We start from the raw sequence: 16,131 nt of genomic DNA on the forward strand, positions 1-16,131 counted from the left end.
TCACGGCCGCCTCCTACTCCGACCCCGCCTCTGTGGCGCAGCTGGAAGGCACCGAGATTAGACTCTGGGACGAACTTCCCGGCAGAAAGGGGGCTCGGCGCGGGGCAGTGAGGCCGGGGCCCATCCGCTGGGATGGCAGCCGTGGGGCCTGGCTGGGGGCCCCGGCGGCCCGAGGCAGAGCGGGCTGCACTGGGACCGCGCACACCACGCGTGTCCGCGCCCCCCGCCGGCACGCAGGGCGGCCTGGCCCTTTAAGCGTCCAGACGGCGGCCCCAGCTGACGCGCGGGCTCCAATCGGCGCCCCGCGCCCCCCGCCCGCCGCGCCCGAGGCTCTGGGGCCGCAGCTGCTCGGCGGCTGGACTCGCCGCGGCCCTGCGCCTCCGCCCGCCCGGCCGCGCCCCCGGGGGCCATGGTCGTGGGGCCCTGCGCGGGGGCGGCCCCCAGCGCGGCGCTTCATGGAGCGGCCCCGGCCCGGCCGCCCGGGGCAGCGCGATCCCGCGGGGCCCTGTGAGCCCCCAGCGCCACGGCACCATGGTACGCAAAGGCCCTGCCTGTCCCCCCGCTTATCCGCCCACCTGCCCGCTCTGCCCTCCCGAGCGCACGGCCCTCCGGCTCCGGGTGGAGGAGTTGGAGGGATCTTCTCCCTCGCCGGGTCTCCCCGGCCCCTTCTCCCGGGTCCCCGCGGGCCCGGAATGCGGCGCTGTGGCGCGGCCCTCGGCGGGGAGGGGGTTAAATTCCTGGGGTGGGGGCCCGGGCGCGAGAGGCTGAGGTCTTGCTAGGCACCGGCGGAGGGGGGCGCTTCTTTGAGCCTGGGACGGCGCCGCCCTCGGACTGGGTGATGGGGGGGAGGGGGGAGGTCGGATTCCCGCCTGGGCCTTGGGCCACGTGGGCGCAGGAGCCGCCCTGCCTGGGGATTTGGGGCGACTGGGCCAAGCGGGGTGTGTTGGGGCGGGACGTCCGCAGCTCGGGTTCAAACTACTGTGTGACCTTGGGCCAGTCCTCTGCCCTCTCTGGGCCTGTGTCTTGGGAAAGGAGTGGGGCCGTGAGTGCAGAAGAGGCTGGTACAGACACCACCTCTCCAAAAGGAGGCGCCTGGAAGTCATCAACCTGTGTCCCCTTGCTCAGTGTGGGCCCCACCCCCGGCTGCCCGGCAGTGAGGATTTGGCGTGGGCGTTTGGGGGGGGGCGGTGCAGATGCATGCCCACATTTCATCCCAGGGCCTCCAGGGAGGCCCTGGGACAGGCTAGGGAGCCGGTGGCTTCATGGCATGGAGACCGGGTACCCCTCCAATGCAGAAGGCTCTGGCCCTGGGGAGCAGTCTCCGCAGGTGTCCCTGGCACCTGGCCTCCCCCCCACCCCACTCGCACCCCCAATGTGGCTTTCAGGTAGAGTTTGAGGGCTTGAAACCCCCTGGCAACGGGAGTGCCCAACCACTCCCCTGGTCTTGCATCTTAGATAGGCTGACCTGGCCAGGACTTGAGGGTGGGGTGTATGGCTGCAGCTGGCCTAGCCGATAGGGAGGGATGGGTGCAGTTTCAGGGAACTGGCACATCTGGCTGGGGAGGGGGGCTGGTGCAGCTGGTGGGCCTTGCATGGGGGTTGCCAGGCAGAGGGGTGGCTGAGCCATGCTGAGGTAGTTGACGGGTTATGGACTCTGGCAGTATGGGTGTGCCCTGTCAAGGAAGTCCAGCCAGGGTGCCTGGCAGAGACTCTTGGGCCCCTCCAGGGTGCAGGGTGGCCCTGGCTTGGGGCTTACTGCCGTGGGAGTGGAGTCTTTGGGGCACCAGTATCCTCCAGGCTAACCCCTCCTTCCCTGCTGAGGCCAGAGGGCCCTGGGACCAGATCTGCACAGGGGAAGGTCAGGCACTGCCCTTTTTTTCCAGTGCCAGGTAGGAACTGGAGGGCACTCTGTGAGGGGAGAGCAGAGTGGACTGGGGGACCTGTGGCCTTGGATGTGCTCCCCTCAACAGGCCTGGCTTTAACGAGCCCTTATCCAAGCCCCTTCTGCCACTGTTCTGGCCCCTGGTGGCCCTTAGGGGCCCTGTCACAACCTAAGTTGCAGCCTGCCTCCTCACTGACCTGCAGGTGGCAGTAGCTCAGGGGAGGAGGCTGCAGGTGGCAGGGGGTAACGGTGGGGTTCCGGGCAAGCACAGCAGGTCCCCTGAGTCAGAGGTTCCCCAGATGCCTCTTCCTGCTTTGTAAGGCATTGAGAGCCAAGAAATCCATCCGTGGGGAGTGGTGTCCAGTCCAGTCCAGCAGGGAAGGGGTGGCCTTAGCAGAGCTGGGAGTCCAGGGGCTCTGCTCCTGCCCACTGTGCGACCCTCCCGTTCCGAGCCTCGGTTTCCCCATCTGTGCCATAGAGTTTGGTCCCAGAAGATGAATCAGAATGAGTCAGAGGAGGGAGATGGGAGGGACTTGGCACCATATCCCTGTTAGATTGGCCAGGCCTGGACAGGCCAGCAGCTCTGAGACAGAGGGGGCAGATGGTTGGCTTCTTGGCCGAGGGGAAGGAGGCGTGGGAGAACTCAAGGAAGATGGCGTCCATGGTCAAGAGTCTGGCCAGCCTGGGACCAGAGAGAGCATCGGGTGGGCGTTGCCCCCCTGAGTAGCTGGGTATGCGGGGGGGGGGGGGAGGTGGGGTGCACAGGGGCAGATCTGGAAGCAGGTTGTCCCTGTGGCTCCTCGAGGTTCATCCTGAGGCCCGGGGCTGATTCTCATTCAGGTGACTGAGAAGTTGAACATAGATACCACCACCCACCCCACCCCAGCCCAGTCTGGGCCCACCTACTGCTGCCCCGGCAGTGGAACGACTAGCATGGAGGGTTGGGGTGGACTGTGGATGGACAGAACTGGGGTTTCATCCCGGGCTTGCAGGGAGGTGCTTGGGGGAGAAGAGCTGATGGCTTTGTGGCAGTGGGGCAAGGTACCCCTCAAATATAGGAGGCTCTGACCCAGCTCGACAGGGCCTGAGGACAGCCAGAAACTGGAACCTGCGGGGTTGGTCCAGCCAGGCAGGCGGTCGATAGATATTAACTGAACATCTGTGCCCCAGACCCAGGCAAGGGAGTGGGCAGCCTGCCTCTCAGTGCCGTCCACCTTTTGGGAAAGCTGCTGTGGAGGGGCCAGGAATGATTAAGCCAGACCTTATTCTGGACAATTCACAGGTGCCGGGTGTGGCTCAAGGGCCTGATAATCTGACCCATCAGACTTTGAGGGCCTCTCGGGGGCTCCAAAGGCCCCAGGTAGTGTGGCTTCCAAGACGGGGGCGCAGAGCCTCTGGGCCTGGACCACACGTGACCTGGGGTCTGGGGGCCTAGAGGGAAGAGAATCTAGGGCGGTCCTTGGGGGCCTCCTGTCTCTAAGCATGATGGACCGAAAACACAGTTTTGTCCTTCTACCCCCACAGAACCCCTGTGTGAGGGGGGAGCGGCTGGCGACCAGGCCTGAGGCCATGGGCAGCTGCCTGGCCCAGTAGGAAGGGGCTGGCTAGATCCCCCCAGCCTCCTCCAGCAGGGCAGGAGGACCAAGGCCTGGGCCTGGATTTCTTCCCAAGAATTTCTACCCCTGCAAAGCCTCAGGCCCAGGCCTTGAGGCCCACTGCTGGTGAGGCTAGGGGTTTCCTAGGTACTACCCCCAGGGGTGCAGTAGCAGCCCGAGGTCGAGCAGTGAGCTAGCGAGCCTGACTTTCATTCTTGAGGGGCCTGGGGTTGGGCAGGCGTGGTTTTATTTGTACGTGTGAGTGAGTGTGAGGGAGAGAATCCGTGGAGCTCAGGAAATGCTGAAGGAATGCTCGCATCTGGGGTGGCCACCTCGCCCCAGGTCGCCCGGATCGGCCCAGTGTTGGCACAGAAAGCCCCTCATCCCAGGAAGCCCCTAAGGCCCACACACTCCTGGATGCTGGTGACCCTAGTCCCTGTTCCTTCCTCTTTCCTTCTCTTCCCCTTCCCTGCCCAGGACGACTTCCTGTCTCACAGGGAAGCGCTGGAGGCCCAGGAAAGTTAACCGACTCACCCAGGAGCAGCCGGTGGTGATTGGAGTCTGAGCTCTGAGGCGCGGCCGGCTCGGGCCCGAGTCCTGGTTCCCCTGCGTCCTGGCTCGAGCTTCGGCTCCTTTCCCAGAACGCGGAGCCAGCAGGGACGGGCAGGCTGCCTCCCACACGGTGGGGCGCTGCCCGGGTTGCTGGCCTTGACCTGACCTGTGCCCTCCGCCCCGCAGTTGCTGGTTGAGAAGACAACAGACTCACCGGCGGCCGAGTTCTCGCTGGTGGAGGACGTGGCCCTGCACTTCGCCTGCTTGATGGGCCGCCTGAACGAGCAGCGCCTCTTCCAGCCTGACCTCTGCGACGTGGACCTGGTGCTGGTGCCCCAGCGCAGCGTCTTCCCGGCGCACAAGGGCGTGCTGGCCGCCTACAGCCAGTTCTTCCACTCGCTCTTCACACAGAACAAGCAGCTGCAGCGCGTGGAGCTGTCCCTAGAGGCGCTGGCCCCCGGCGGCCTGCAGCAGATCCTCAACTTCATCTATACCTCCAAGCTGCTGGTCAACGCGGCCAACGTCCACGAGGTGCTCAGTGCCGCCTCGTTGCTGCAGATGGCCGACATCGCCGCGTCCTGCCAGGAGCTGCTGGACGCCCGCTCCCTAGGCCCCCCCGGCCCCAGCGCTGTGGCCCTGGCCCAGCCGGCCGCCGGCTGCACCCCGGCCGCACCACCCTACTACTGCGACATCAAGCAGGAGGCGGACGCCCCGGGCCTGCCGAAGATCTATGCCCGCGAGGGCCCCGACCCCTACTCTGTGCGTGTTGAGGACGGGGCAGGGACCGCGGGGGGCGCGGCGCCCGCCGCCATCGGGCCAGCTCAGCCCTTCTTCAAGGAGGAGAAGGAGGGTGGCGTGGAAGAGGCCGGCGGGCCCCCTGGCAGCCTCTGCAAGCTGGAGGGTGGGGAGGGGCTGGAGGAAGAGCTGAGGGGTTCTGGCACCTACAGCCGCCGGGAGCAGTCCCAGATCATCGTGGAGGTGAACCTCAACAACCAGACTCTGCACGTGTCCACGGGGCCCGAAGGCAAGCCGGGCACCACTACGGGCCCGGCCACCGTGGTGCTGGGCCGGGAGGACGGGCTGCAGAGACACTCGGAGGCCGAGGACGAGGAGGAAGAGGAGGAGGAGGAGGAGGAAGAGGAGGAGGAAGAAGAGGGTGGCGGCAGCGGAGGGGAGGAGGAGGAGGAGGAGGGTGGCAGTCAGGGAGAGGAGGAAGACGAGGAGGAGGAAGGGCACAGCGAGCAGGAGGAGGAAGAGGAGGAGGAAGAGGAAGGGCACAGTGAGCAGGATCAAGAGAGCTCAGAGGAGGAGGAAGAGGAAGAAGAGGGGGGGGAGGCGGGGAGCCGGCAGGGGCCAGCGGGGCGGCGGGGCAGCAGGGCAGAGCCCCCGCCCCACAGTCGCATGGCCACACGGTCTCGAGAGAACGCCCGACGCCGAGGCCCCCCTGAGCCTGAGGAGGCCAGGCCGCGGGGCGGGAAGCGGCCCAAGCCCGCTCCGGGGGGAGCCTCTGCAGCGGCCCGAGGGCCACAGGCCACTGACGGGCTGGGGGCCAAGGTGAAGCTGGAAGAGAAGCAGCACCACCCGTGCCAGAAGTGCCCTCGCGTCTTCAACAACCGCTGGTACCTGGAGAAGCACATGAACGTGACCCACAGCCGCATGCAGATCTGCGACCAGTGCGGCAAGCGCTTCCTGCTGGAGAGCGAGCTGCTACTGCACCGGCAGACAGACTGCGAGCGCAACATCCAGGTGGGCCTCGGGGGCTCCTCGGGCGGGGCGGGGCAGGGGGGCCCCCAGAATGGCCACCCAGGCCGCGCCCCCAGGGTCCTGCTGCCTGCGTTGCCCAGACAGACTGCTGGCTCCTGGGGCCAACGCAGGCCCGGGGTGGTCCAAGCTCAGGGGATAACGTCAAGGAGGGCTTCCTGGAGGAGGCAGGTAGACCTGGGCTTTGGCACATGGAGACACGTGCAGATGGGACAGGAACAAACAGTACCCTTGGCCAGAGGGGCAAAGGGGAGGATGAGAGGAGGGAGTTGTCTGAGTACTTGAGCCAGCTCTGAGGGCTGAGCCCGTGTTTTAGTCAATCCTAGGGCTGCTGGAAGGCCAACAGGGCCACCGTGTATAGTTTCAGAGATCATGCACCGCACAGAAGCACAGACGAGGTGGGGCAGGGTTTGCCCAGAGGGGGCGCCATTGGCACTTGCACAAAGGCTGAAGAGAGCAAGGGGTGGCCCGGAGGAGAAGCCCCTGCTCTCAGCTCTTTGGAGATGCCAGCTGGCCTGGGCCTGGGAAGAGGGATTGGATGAGAAATTTGGGGAGAGCAGGGGCTGCTGGGGCCAAGCAGGGGAGCTGGGCCGGCTGCCAGGCCTCGGCTCAGCCTGAGTGTGTGCCAACCCGGCCTCTGAGGGTGCAGGCAGCACAGGGCCCGCCAGGCGGCTTTTTATCTTTGCTGGCCCGGAGGGGGTTGTGGGGGCAGCAGGTAGGCGGGTGCTAATTGCCTGAGCTAATTGCTAATTGCAGTGCCCTGTGGAGCAAGTGTTACCTGGGGGATTGCCGGGTCTCCTGCCCCACCCTCCTGCACCTGTTCCCACTTGCCTGCCCACTGGGCTGCCCTTTGCCTCTCCAACCTGCACACACCTGACCCTTCCTTCTGAAGGGGAAGGATGCATGTACCTCTTCTGGCCTGGGCACCCTGACCCGTTTTTTGCCCAAGCCCTGACCGACTCCAGCCCTCCGGAAGTGTCTCCCGCAGGGCTGGGGAGGACAGGAGCAGCAGGGGAGCATGGCCCCCGGGGTTCCCACCACCCTCCATTTCCTCATGGGACCCAGGACCTCCTGCAGTCGCCCCGCCTCCCCCCACCCCCCCAGCCAGCACTTTGGCTCGTCTCTCCTTGGGGATCTCCAGGGTGTCAGGGCATGGGTCCCAGCAGGGGGGAGGCCGGATGTGTGATCTGAGAAGGGCTTCTCCGTGCACTGTGTACAGCCTCCTCACATGCTGTGGCCCTTCAGCCGGGTGTGTGTCTCCCCTCTGTAGACAGGTGCCTTGTTGAAATGGGCATGGAGCCGGGGCTTCCTGGTAGAGGTGGCCCCTGACCCAAGTTGAGTTCAAGGATGAGGGAGGGCCCCAGGCTGCAGCCCTGGGTAGGTGGGCATGTGTTTAGGGAGTGACCATTCCCAACTCCCAGAACAGCAGATTTGGTGGGTCGCTGGACATCGAGGGCTCTCCCTCCAGCACAGTCCAGGTAGAGCAACTGAGGTCCAGCGAGGGGCAGATTGTCCCAGGGCACATGGTCCTGACTCAGGACCCAGGGCCTAAAGTCCTCTTGCCCTGCAGTGTGTGACCTGTGGCAAAGCTTTTAAGAAGCTCTGGTCCCTCCACGAGCACAACAAGATCGTGCATGGCTATGCAGAGAAGAAGTTCTCATGTGAGATCTGTGAGAAGAAGTTCTACACCATGGCCCACGTGCGCAAGCACATGGTTGGTGAGTCTGGGCCAGGAGGGGATGGGGCCTGAGGTCAGAGATAGGCCAGCTCCTGGTTGTGCTGGGCAGGACTTCCCATCCCAGGGCAGTGTGAAGGCGTGAGAAGGCCCCTCTCAACTGGGAATCCTGGGCAGGCTGGTTTGCAGTGGCGGCAGCTGTGACCTGGATAGGCTCAGAGGTTGGGGCTACCAGGTACGGTTGGGCAGGTGGGGCATTGCACAAGGGCTCCTGAACAAGATGGCAGGTGAGGACCAGAATCCAGCTGGCACACTGCTCACCAGACTGTGCATCTCAGCATGGGGTTGTGGCCACCAGGGAAAGAAGTACCCTTTCCTAAATTACACAAAATGCCCTATGGGCTGACACGGGCCCTGTCTCAGTTTGAGGACAGCTGCGCCTCTAATTTTTTCTCACCTTCTGGCCCTTACAGGCCTTCAAGCTCCTCTGAATGTCTCAGAGGACCCCCCCCCCCACAAATGTGTGCTGGGCTCCTCCTCTGCCTTGGGCATGGCTGTCCCTCCCCTCTAGGAGGGCCTGGCTGGGAGTCTGGTATTCAGGTGGCCCTCCTTTCTTTGCCTGTTTGGGGTCTGGAGCTCAAGGGAGGTGTGGCTCCCTGCCGGGCCTTACCCCTTTCTCCAGCCACCTGGGAGCTGGGACCCTGGGGTGGAGGTCCAGGCCAGGAGCATGCTGGGTAGCCCAGGACTGGTGGTCTTCCTGGGCTCGGCTTCCCCAGCTCTGAGCTGTAAGGGGGACTCTCTGGCTCTACTTGCTTCCTTGCAGATCTTCCTTGAAGAGTTTGTTAGTCCTCACCTGTCCGTGGTTTTGGGGGGAGCACAGCCAATTCCCTTTGGACTGCCCAGTGTCATCCCCTGTAAAGCCCACCTTTGAGGCTCAGTACCACTTCTGGCCTCTCTCTGTAGAAGGACACGCTGAGGTGCACAGAGGCAGTGCAGAGAGCCAGTGGTGGGGTCAGGGTTTGAGCCAAAGCCAGTCCTGCTTGGGGTCCTTGCCCGGAAGTCAGTCCCAGGTCCTAGATGGAGCCCCTGAGGCAGACTATGAAGCTGGGGGGGGGGGCCCTCCCAGGAGGCCCAGCATGGGATGTGGTCAGGCAGGGATCCCCCAGGAGCAGCCATGATGGTCCCCCTGAGACATAATGGCCTGCCCCGCAGCCCACACCAAGGACATGCCCTTCACTTGTGAGACCTGTGGGAAGTCCTTCAAAAGAAGCATGTCTCTCAAGGTGCACTCGCTGCAGCACTCTGGGGAGAAGCCCTTCCGATGTGAGGTGAGTCCCTTTGTCCACCTGCCCCAGGGGCCACCCCGGACAAGCCACGGGGGGCGGGGGCGGTGGAGAGCAGCAGCTGCTTCAGGGGGCAGTGGAGTCCAGGATTCACAAAGAGGGGTGGCCCCCTGATGTCTGTGGCTCCCGCCTCCCATGTCCTGACCTGGCCGCCTGCCCTCCACCCCCCCCACCACCCCACCCTAACCCAGCCACCACGCATTCAGGGTGGGCGGTCTCCTTGGGCTGCAACCAGGCAGGGGGCAGGCCTTCTGGAGAGGTGGAGAGAGGCACATCTCAGGCAGAGCTGGGATAGAGCTGCAGGCCGCGATGGGGGGGAGGGGTACGTTCCAACAAATAGGAAGGATGGGGGGCCCTCGGCTTGACGCATGAGGACTCCCTCCATTCTGGGGCCTTTTCCCACTTCCTGCCTTCCACCGCCGCCTGGGCCGAGCCCACCCTTGGCCCCTTCTCTGCCAGTGTGCCGCCTGCCCCAGGAGCCCCTCCCCGTGCCTCCCTGTCCCTGTCCCCCCCCCACCCCCCCCCACCCCCACCCCCCGGCCTCACCCTCCGCCCCCTCCTCAGAACTGCAATGAGCGCTTCCAGTACAAGTACCAGCTGCGGTCCCACATGAGCATCCACATCGGCCACAAGCAGTTCATGTGCCAGTGGTGCGGCAAGGACTTCAACATGAAGCAGTACTTCGATGAGCATATGAAGACCCACACAGGTACGGCCGCCTCCGGGGGCGGGCGGGGACGTGGTGCAGGCTGGGGACCCCTCCTCGGCCCTGCCCTGGAGGCCTGCCTGTGATGGCCTCAGTTCACCCTTCTCTGGGGCTCAGCGCCATCCTCCGCACCTCTCCCCGGGTTAGGGAGGCCCCGCGGGTGCCGGGGTGCGCTGACTTCTCGGTGACGCCCCCCTGCCCATGCCAACGCCCAGGGGAGAAGCCGTACATCTGTGAGATCTGCGGCAAGAGCTTCACCAGCCGACCCAACATGAAGCGGCACCGGCGCACACACACGGGCGAGAAGCCGTATCCCTGCGACGTCTGCGGCCAGCGCTTCCGCTTCTCCAACATGCTCAAAGCCCACAAGGAGAAATGCTTCCGCGTCAGTCACCCCCTGGCCAGCGACGGCCCCGCTTCGGGCCCAGGCCTGTCCCCGGCCCAGCCCCCGGCTCACACGCTGCCCCTGCTCCCGGGGCTGCCCCAGACCCTGCCGCCCCCACCCCACCTGCCGCCCCCACCGCCACTCTTCTCTACCACTGCCACTTCCGGCGGGAGGATGAGTGCCAACAACTGACTGCCTCTGCGAGGGACCCCCGCACCCCCACCCCGGCCCTCCCCTCCTGGGGGGGGGCAGTGACACCGGCCTGGCACCGCCGCGCCCGCCTCCCCCCCAGATGGGGCCGGACCTGTGCTGCTTGAGGCCCCTGACCCTGGGGGTGTGCGGGCTGCTGGCCCCCGTGCGGGTGGAGGACACCTCACTCCCAAGTGCCCCCCTTCTCAGTGACTCCTTGAAGCCTTTGCTTTTTTTTTTTTTTTGGAGGTGAAGGAAAAAGAAAAGAGAGGAAACTATTTGCAGCACCCCCTCCAGGTGAGGGGTGTGCTGGAGGCGGCAGGTACAGCAGGGAGGGAGGGGCTGGGGAGCAGGTGTGACTGGTCACTCTGCTGAGGCCTGAGCTGGAGGAGGCTGGCCAGGCAAGCCTGGGTCAGCTTCAGTGGCTCATCTCTGCCTCCCCTGTGCCCCCTAACTTGCCCCTTATCCTGGAGGCTCTGGGGAAAAGTTGGGGTGTCAGCCTCCCTGGAAGGAGTCGTGGATCCCATCTGAGGGCTGTGGACACCGAGACAGGGGCTTGACTGTGGATGCCCATGAGTGTGTTGTGGGGGGAGGGGGAGTGGCGAAGTGTGAAGGCTGCAAACCCAGCTTTGCACTGTGTGCAGTGGGGGAGGCAGGGGCTGGACCCCAGGCATTTGCTCTCCCAGCTACCACCCTGCCGGCAGGCACAGGGATCCCTGAGCTGTACCAGGCTGCATCGAGGTCCCTGAGTCCAGGAGAGGACATCCCCAGAAGCCGCTGGGTCTCAGGGGGCTGGGGGCTAGGCCCTGGGTGGGCAGACGGGCTGGCTCCCGCAGCACCAGATCCCAAGGGCTACAAAGAGTCCCTGCAGCTGGGTGAACCCCAAGGGCAGGCCCTGCGAAGGAGGCAATGTTTTAAGGTTTCAAGGTGCTATCGGGGGCAGGGGGCAGGGCGGCTGTTCACAGAGCACCCGGGTCCTCACCAGCTGCCCTGGTCGTCTCTCCCACACCAGCGGAGATGTGTGTGTGTGTCTGTCTCCATCCCTGCTCTGAAGGCAGAGGCTTCCTCCTCTTCCTGGACCTGGCCACAACCCACCCCAGGCCGGCGTCCAGCATCCCTGTCCTTCCTGGGCCTCTGCACCATGGGCGGGGCGCCTGTAGCGTTGTTGGTGAGAGGAGCCCACAGGGTGGGGGGCGGGGGCTCTGGGGGAGCCCCCGCCTGTGCCCAATGCTTGCCCCCATGAGGCCGGCACTAATAGGGACATCCTTTTTTTGTTGTCATTTAACGTCTTTATTCCTGCCTTGAAAATGGGGAGGAAGGTTCCATAAGCTACGTGTTTCCTAGTTAAGCTCTTTCCTTTTGTGTTTATACAGTTTTGTTTGTTATACTCTGCACCTTAAACCCCCACGACTACCCCCACACCACCACCTTCCCAAGCATGGCTGGAGTGGGAAGAGGCCTAAGCCCAAGGGGGACAGCGGCAGGGGACGGGGTGGGGGGGTGGGGGGACTGGGCCCCATCAGCCCAAGGGCTGAGGGGGTCGGAACCCCTCTGACCTCCTTGTGAGGCCCATGGCGCTGGGTGGGGGCTGGGGACATTTTAATCATCAATAAACGAAGCACTTTATTCTGTACAGATGTGGGCAGGTCCAAGAAGCCCGAGTGATTTTGAGGATTTATAATCTAAGCTACACAGCCCTGATAGTTCTCTGGGTGCAGAGGGGGGCAGTACCCTGGCCTGGGTGCATTCGGGGCTGCAGCAGGAGTAGTGCGGAGTCAGAGCCTCCAGACACACCCTCAGAATGGCCCTGCTGTCCTTTGGAGAGAGAAGGTGGGCCCCTCACTGAGAGAGGAAAGCTCCCTGTCTGGCTCCCAGTTCTGCAGCCCCCTTACCCCAAGGCTGGGGATTCTAGACTCCTGCTTTACTATAGCTCCTTCTCCTATACCCCTTGGTCTGGGCTTCCATGACGTCCTCAGGGTTCCCCCCCCCCCCACTCTCTGTTTCCTCTTCTTCCTTGCTATTTCTAACCTCTGGTCCCAGTGCCTGGCAGCTCTTCGGAGCTGGCTCACATTTCCCCCCCAAAAAGTTGATCTCCCCCGATGTGCTGTAGGTCGGGACACCCATGGGTTCCCCAACCCCTGTCACTGACACCAGGGTCTCCCACCAGGGGGGCTAGCTGGCCTTGTCACCAGTTAGCCCCCCTGCAGCCTTAGTGAGTGAACCTGAGGGACCCTGGCCAGGCCAGGTCCCTGTGAGGTATGGAGGGGGAGCTGATGTCGAAACCCTGTCCCAGGACTTGGGTTCCCTGTTCTAATACACCTCTCCCCGGAGGGCAGGGGTCCAGATGGCAGGCTGGGCTCTGGTCACAATGGTCATTGTAGCTGTGGGTGGGCACAGCCAAACCCTCTCCTGGGAGGCACCTGTCCCACTGGGGACAGGAGCCCTGGTCCCTGGTGCTAAATGCTCTCTTCCCCTTGGGCCAGTGTGGGTTAAAAGCTCCTTCCCAGCCAGATCACAAGGGTCTGAAGCAATAATGGAACCTCAGCAGTGCCAGTATGGGTAGGGGTTCTTGTTTTACCAGCTTTTACATTTCCTTTTTATTTTTAAAACAAGTGGACAAGCACCTAGATACTGGAGTAAGGGGACTGGGGCATCATACCCACTTCCCAGGGCTGGTGGCAGGGAAGAGGGGTCGGGATCATCACCTCCCGCTGGAGATGTGCTGGGTGGGGGGAACCCCTCAGTCCAGATGGACTTTTCAGCCCATTTGGCCAGAACTCGGGTCTGAAACCTGGGCCCGCCCCCTCCCCAGCTTCCGCTGGGCTCCCTGGTCTTGGGCCAGCTGGGGGTGAGCAGAGAGATCAGCTGGGGCTAGAGCCTCAGCCTCCGACCTTGGCATGTGCGGCCACAGCACCCCTTGCTGGGGGGTCCACAGTAGCAGAATGGCTGTGCCAGGTGTGTGGACCCTTGATGTCTGGGCCCCAAGTGCATGGCAGATGGCAGGAGGGTGAGGACACAAGTGCAGGGGAATAAAGTCCGTACAACTGTCCCTTGGCCCAGCCTCTTCTTTACATGTTGCCCGCCCTGACCACTGGCGGGAAAGACCCAGGCCAGAGCAAGGGAGCCCAGCAGCTCAGCGGTAGGCCGCATGGGTCACTGTGCCCTAGAGCAGCTGCAGACCCCATGTCTCTCCCTTGAGGGGGCCTGGGCTTTAGGAACACCCAGAGTCAGGAGCTGAGGCAAGAGCGGAGACATGCCCCCCAAACCGGTGTTTGGTCCTGAGCTGGATGCGGAAGGGGATCAAAAGAGGAGAGGTCCTGGGGCTGCTGATGCTGAGATCCCCAAAGGCAGCGCCCGCAGGAGGCCAGGCCCCCTGCAGGACGGTTTTCCCCGAGCGCCTGGGCCTGTGGCCACTGGAGCCCCGGGACAGCCGGGGCCACTCCCACTCATGTGCTCAGCCCTTGGCAGGCAAGGGCCGTCTGAAGGAGCCAGCTATCAGAGATGCTGACGTGGGCCCCGGGAAGACAAACGCTCAGAGGGAAGGCAGCTAGTGGCCTCCAAGGAGGGAGCAGACGGCTCTCCGTGGGGACCTCTGAGAATTAATTCGTTGTGCAGGTGATGTATGGAGCCCTGGCTCTGTGCCAGGTGGGACTCTAGGCCCCAGGACCACGTGGGGAATGAGGCCCCTGTGTTTGTGGCCCTTGGCCCAAGATACAGGAGGAGGGGTCTGACCAGGAGGCGCTGGGTGGATTCCTGAGCCAGAGAGGAGGTGCAGGTGCCCCCCACTCTGTGAGGCCACGCTGACAAGCAGAGGCTGGAGATGGGTGTGGGGGCGCTGGTCCCGTCCCAGGACTTGGGATTCCTGTTCTCCGAGGGCAGGCGTCCAAACAGCAGGTCCCAGAATTTGGGAGCCTGCACCTTTCCACACAACCCTACTTCTTTGACTGAAAGGAACAGGCTCACTCAGTTTCAGTCACCCTCAAAGTGGCGCTCGCCGATGAGCCTGAGGGCCTGGCTGCTTCCGTGTTTCTGCTCTCCACCCGTCTTGCCACCCATCTGCTGGCATGACGCCTCTCTGCACAGCCTCTTCCTTCAGCCCCACCTCCACCCCCTGCCTCATTCTAATAACGTTTCCAACTGCCTACTCTGGTGCTGCTTAGGCACGAGTCACGCTGGGCTGGGACGGAGAGGCCGCCGGGTGGTGGTGGACACCATGGCTGGCATCTGGAGCACTCATCCTCCCCCAGTTTTGCTCTCTGGGACCAAACAGCTCGTTAACACCTCATGTCCTGGAGCACAGTTCCTGTACGTACACTCTAGTTGCAAGGGAGGCTGGGAAGGCGAGCATGTCTTCTACTTCGGGCAGGTAGCGCTCACGATCAGAAAAAGGTGGTCCAAAGGCACTGGGTGGCCACAAAGGATCCCTCTCCCACCCCGAGTCCTGGTTCTGGGGCCCAGGCATCCTGAGAGAAACCGTGGCACATGCCTGCATCCTGGGCATAGGCCTGGAGTGTATACTGCATCCCAGCCAGGCAAGGTGAAGTCTCCGGGCTGGTTCCATAACAGATTCTTCCCCAGACAGAGCCCCCCTTCCATAGCATCCGCGGCTCCTGGGTGAAGGGTAAGACCAGGACATGCTGTGAGCACCAGCCCAATGCCACCCAGCATTGTGTTGTGTCGAATCCCTGGGAAAATACCAACTTTTTACGATTAAAATTTTTCTTAGACATCGTTGAAAAAGCCAAATATTTGTGGAAGGCCCCCCTTTTTTTTAACAAAAGCTGCCGTGGTCTGTACCTCCTCTTTTCCCACTTCGAATAGGCAACCAGTTCCAATTCAGTTGGTATTTTTGGCGTTGACTTTCAGGCCTATGAAATCTCGCCTCCACTCCTACCTCCTGATTCAGTGTTAGGTATCATTTATTGATTTCTATCTTCAACACTCCCAACACACACACACACACACACACACACACACACACACACACACACACACACACACACACACACACACACACACACACACACGGCTTCTATTCCCCTTTCTCCAAGCATAGTTATATTATTCTTTGGGGTTAGATTAACATTCAGTGCATATATTATTATGACTATGTAAACAGTGATTTTAACCAAGCCATGTCATAGAATATGATTCAATTTCCTTTCCTGTACAACTTCTTACTTTTGTCTCTCTTTAAAATGTGGTTACTTCAGTTTGTAGGTGCTTATTGCTTCTGTGTCCCCAAACTCTGCCATAACTGTGACTCTCCTCATAAGTGCACACACAGCAGGTGCCCCGTCGGCTCCCTCTTTGCACTGTCTCTCCAGACCCGTCGCTCACACCTGGACTGGTCGATTTCCCCCAGCTGTCATGGTGGGATCTCCCAACCTTCTGGGGATTCCCTTTGCCAATTCCTAGACAGATCTCCCATTCCCCCAAATCCTCCATCTTCCTCTATCTGGGTTTGCTCCCTCAATTTGGTGAAGCACATCCTCCAGGGGCTTCCTGAGGAGGGACTGATGGGCACAGGGAAAGCCATGGCCAGGCCCGACATGATGGGTCCTCCCCTACTCATGCAGGAGGCAGCAGTGATCTGGTGACCATCCTAACACGGCTTCATCATCATCATCACCACTCGAGAGCAGGGCGGCAAGACGACCCTGGTTTGCACAAAAGTGATGCCATCTCCCGTAAGGACACTTCGGCTTGACAACATCCCCTGGACCGTAGCGGACCTACGTTCCCTGTCACACTTTGCTAAGACTGTATCCCTTCAAGTTTACTGCAGAAAACTAACTTCTAGAAGGTTTATGTCTTAGTGGACTACTTTTTTCCTAACCCTGAGATGTAGCTTCTTTTCGGGACCACTTCAGGGAATGAAATTCTGAAGATCTTGACTATTTTTATTCTGCCCTCACACGGGGATGAGTTTGCCTGGGTACAGAACCCTAGCTTGGAAATCATTTTCCCCTTGGGATTTTATTTTATTTTATTTTTAAGATTTTATTTATTTTGAGAGCGAGAGAGAGAGAGCAAGAGAGCA

General features: G+C 62.2%; 2 protein-coding genes across 3 annotated transcripts in view; both read left to right on the plus strand.

Annotated features, from left to right (window-relative positions):
• The first annotated feature begins 37 nt into the window (after positions 1-37).
• ZBTB47 (zinc finger and BTB domain containing 47) lies at positions 38-11,721 on the plus strand. Of its 2 annotated transcripts, none has more exons than XM_035727194.1 (6): positions 38-534; positions 3,955-5,775; positions 7,361-7,508; positions 8,678-8,793; positions 9,373-9,517; positions 9,730-11,721. In XM_035727194.1, exons 2-6 carry the CDS (start codon positions 4,297-4,299, stop codon positions 10,089-10,091), a joined length of 2,250 nt encoding a protein of 749 aa, XP_035583087.1. In that variant the 5' UTR covers positions 38-534; positions 3,955-4,296; the 3' UTR covers positions 10,092-11,721. The 2 variants fall into 2 exon arrangements, with proteins under 2 accessions (XP_035583087.1, XP_035583086.1); XM_035727193.1 differs by having other exon boundaries at positions 4,216-5,775.
• A 135-nt stretch (positions 11,722-11,856) lies between these two features.
• KLHL40 (kelch like family member 40) overlaps positions 11,857-16,131 on the plus strand; it is a 38,891-nt gene continuing 34,616 nt past the window's right edge. The window contains exon 1 of the mRNA XM_027583372.2: positions 11,857-13,703. The gene's annotated coding sequence lies outside the window, so the exon portion shown is untranslated. The remainder of the gene's footprint in view (positions 13,704-16,131) is intronic.

This window comes from Zalophus californianus, chromosome 1 (assembly GCF_009762305.2).
Source record: "Zalophus californianus isolate mZalCal1 chromosome 1, mZalCal1.pri.v2, whole genome shotgun sequence".
Lineage (NCBI taxonomy): Eukaryota > Metazoa > Chordata > Mammalia > Carnivora > Otariidae > Zalophus > Zalophus californianus.

Excerpts from the sequence above, each read along its gene's own strand:
- ZBTB47 (XM_035727193.1), top strand. Across the intron at positions 8,794-9,372 it reads AGAAGCCCTTCCGATGTGAG|AACTGCAATGAGCGCTTCCA; the intron begins GTGAGTCCCTTT and ends CCCCCTCCTCAG. Across the intron at positions 9,518-9,729 it reads GCATATGAAGACCCACACAG|GGGAGAAGCCGTACATCTGT; the intron begins GTACGGCCGCCT and ends GCCAACGCCCAG.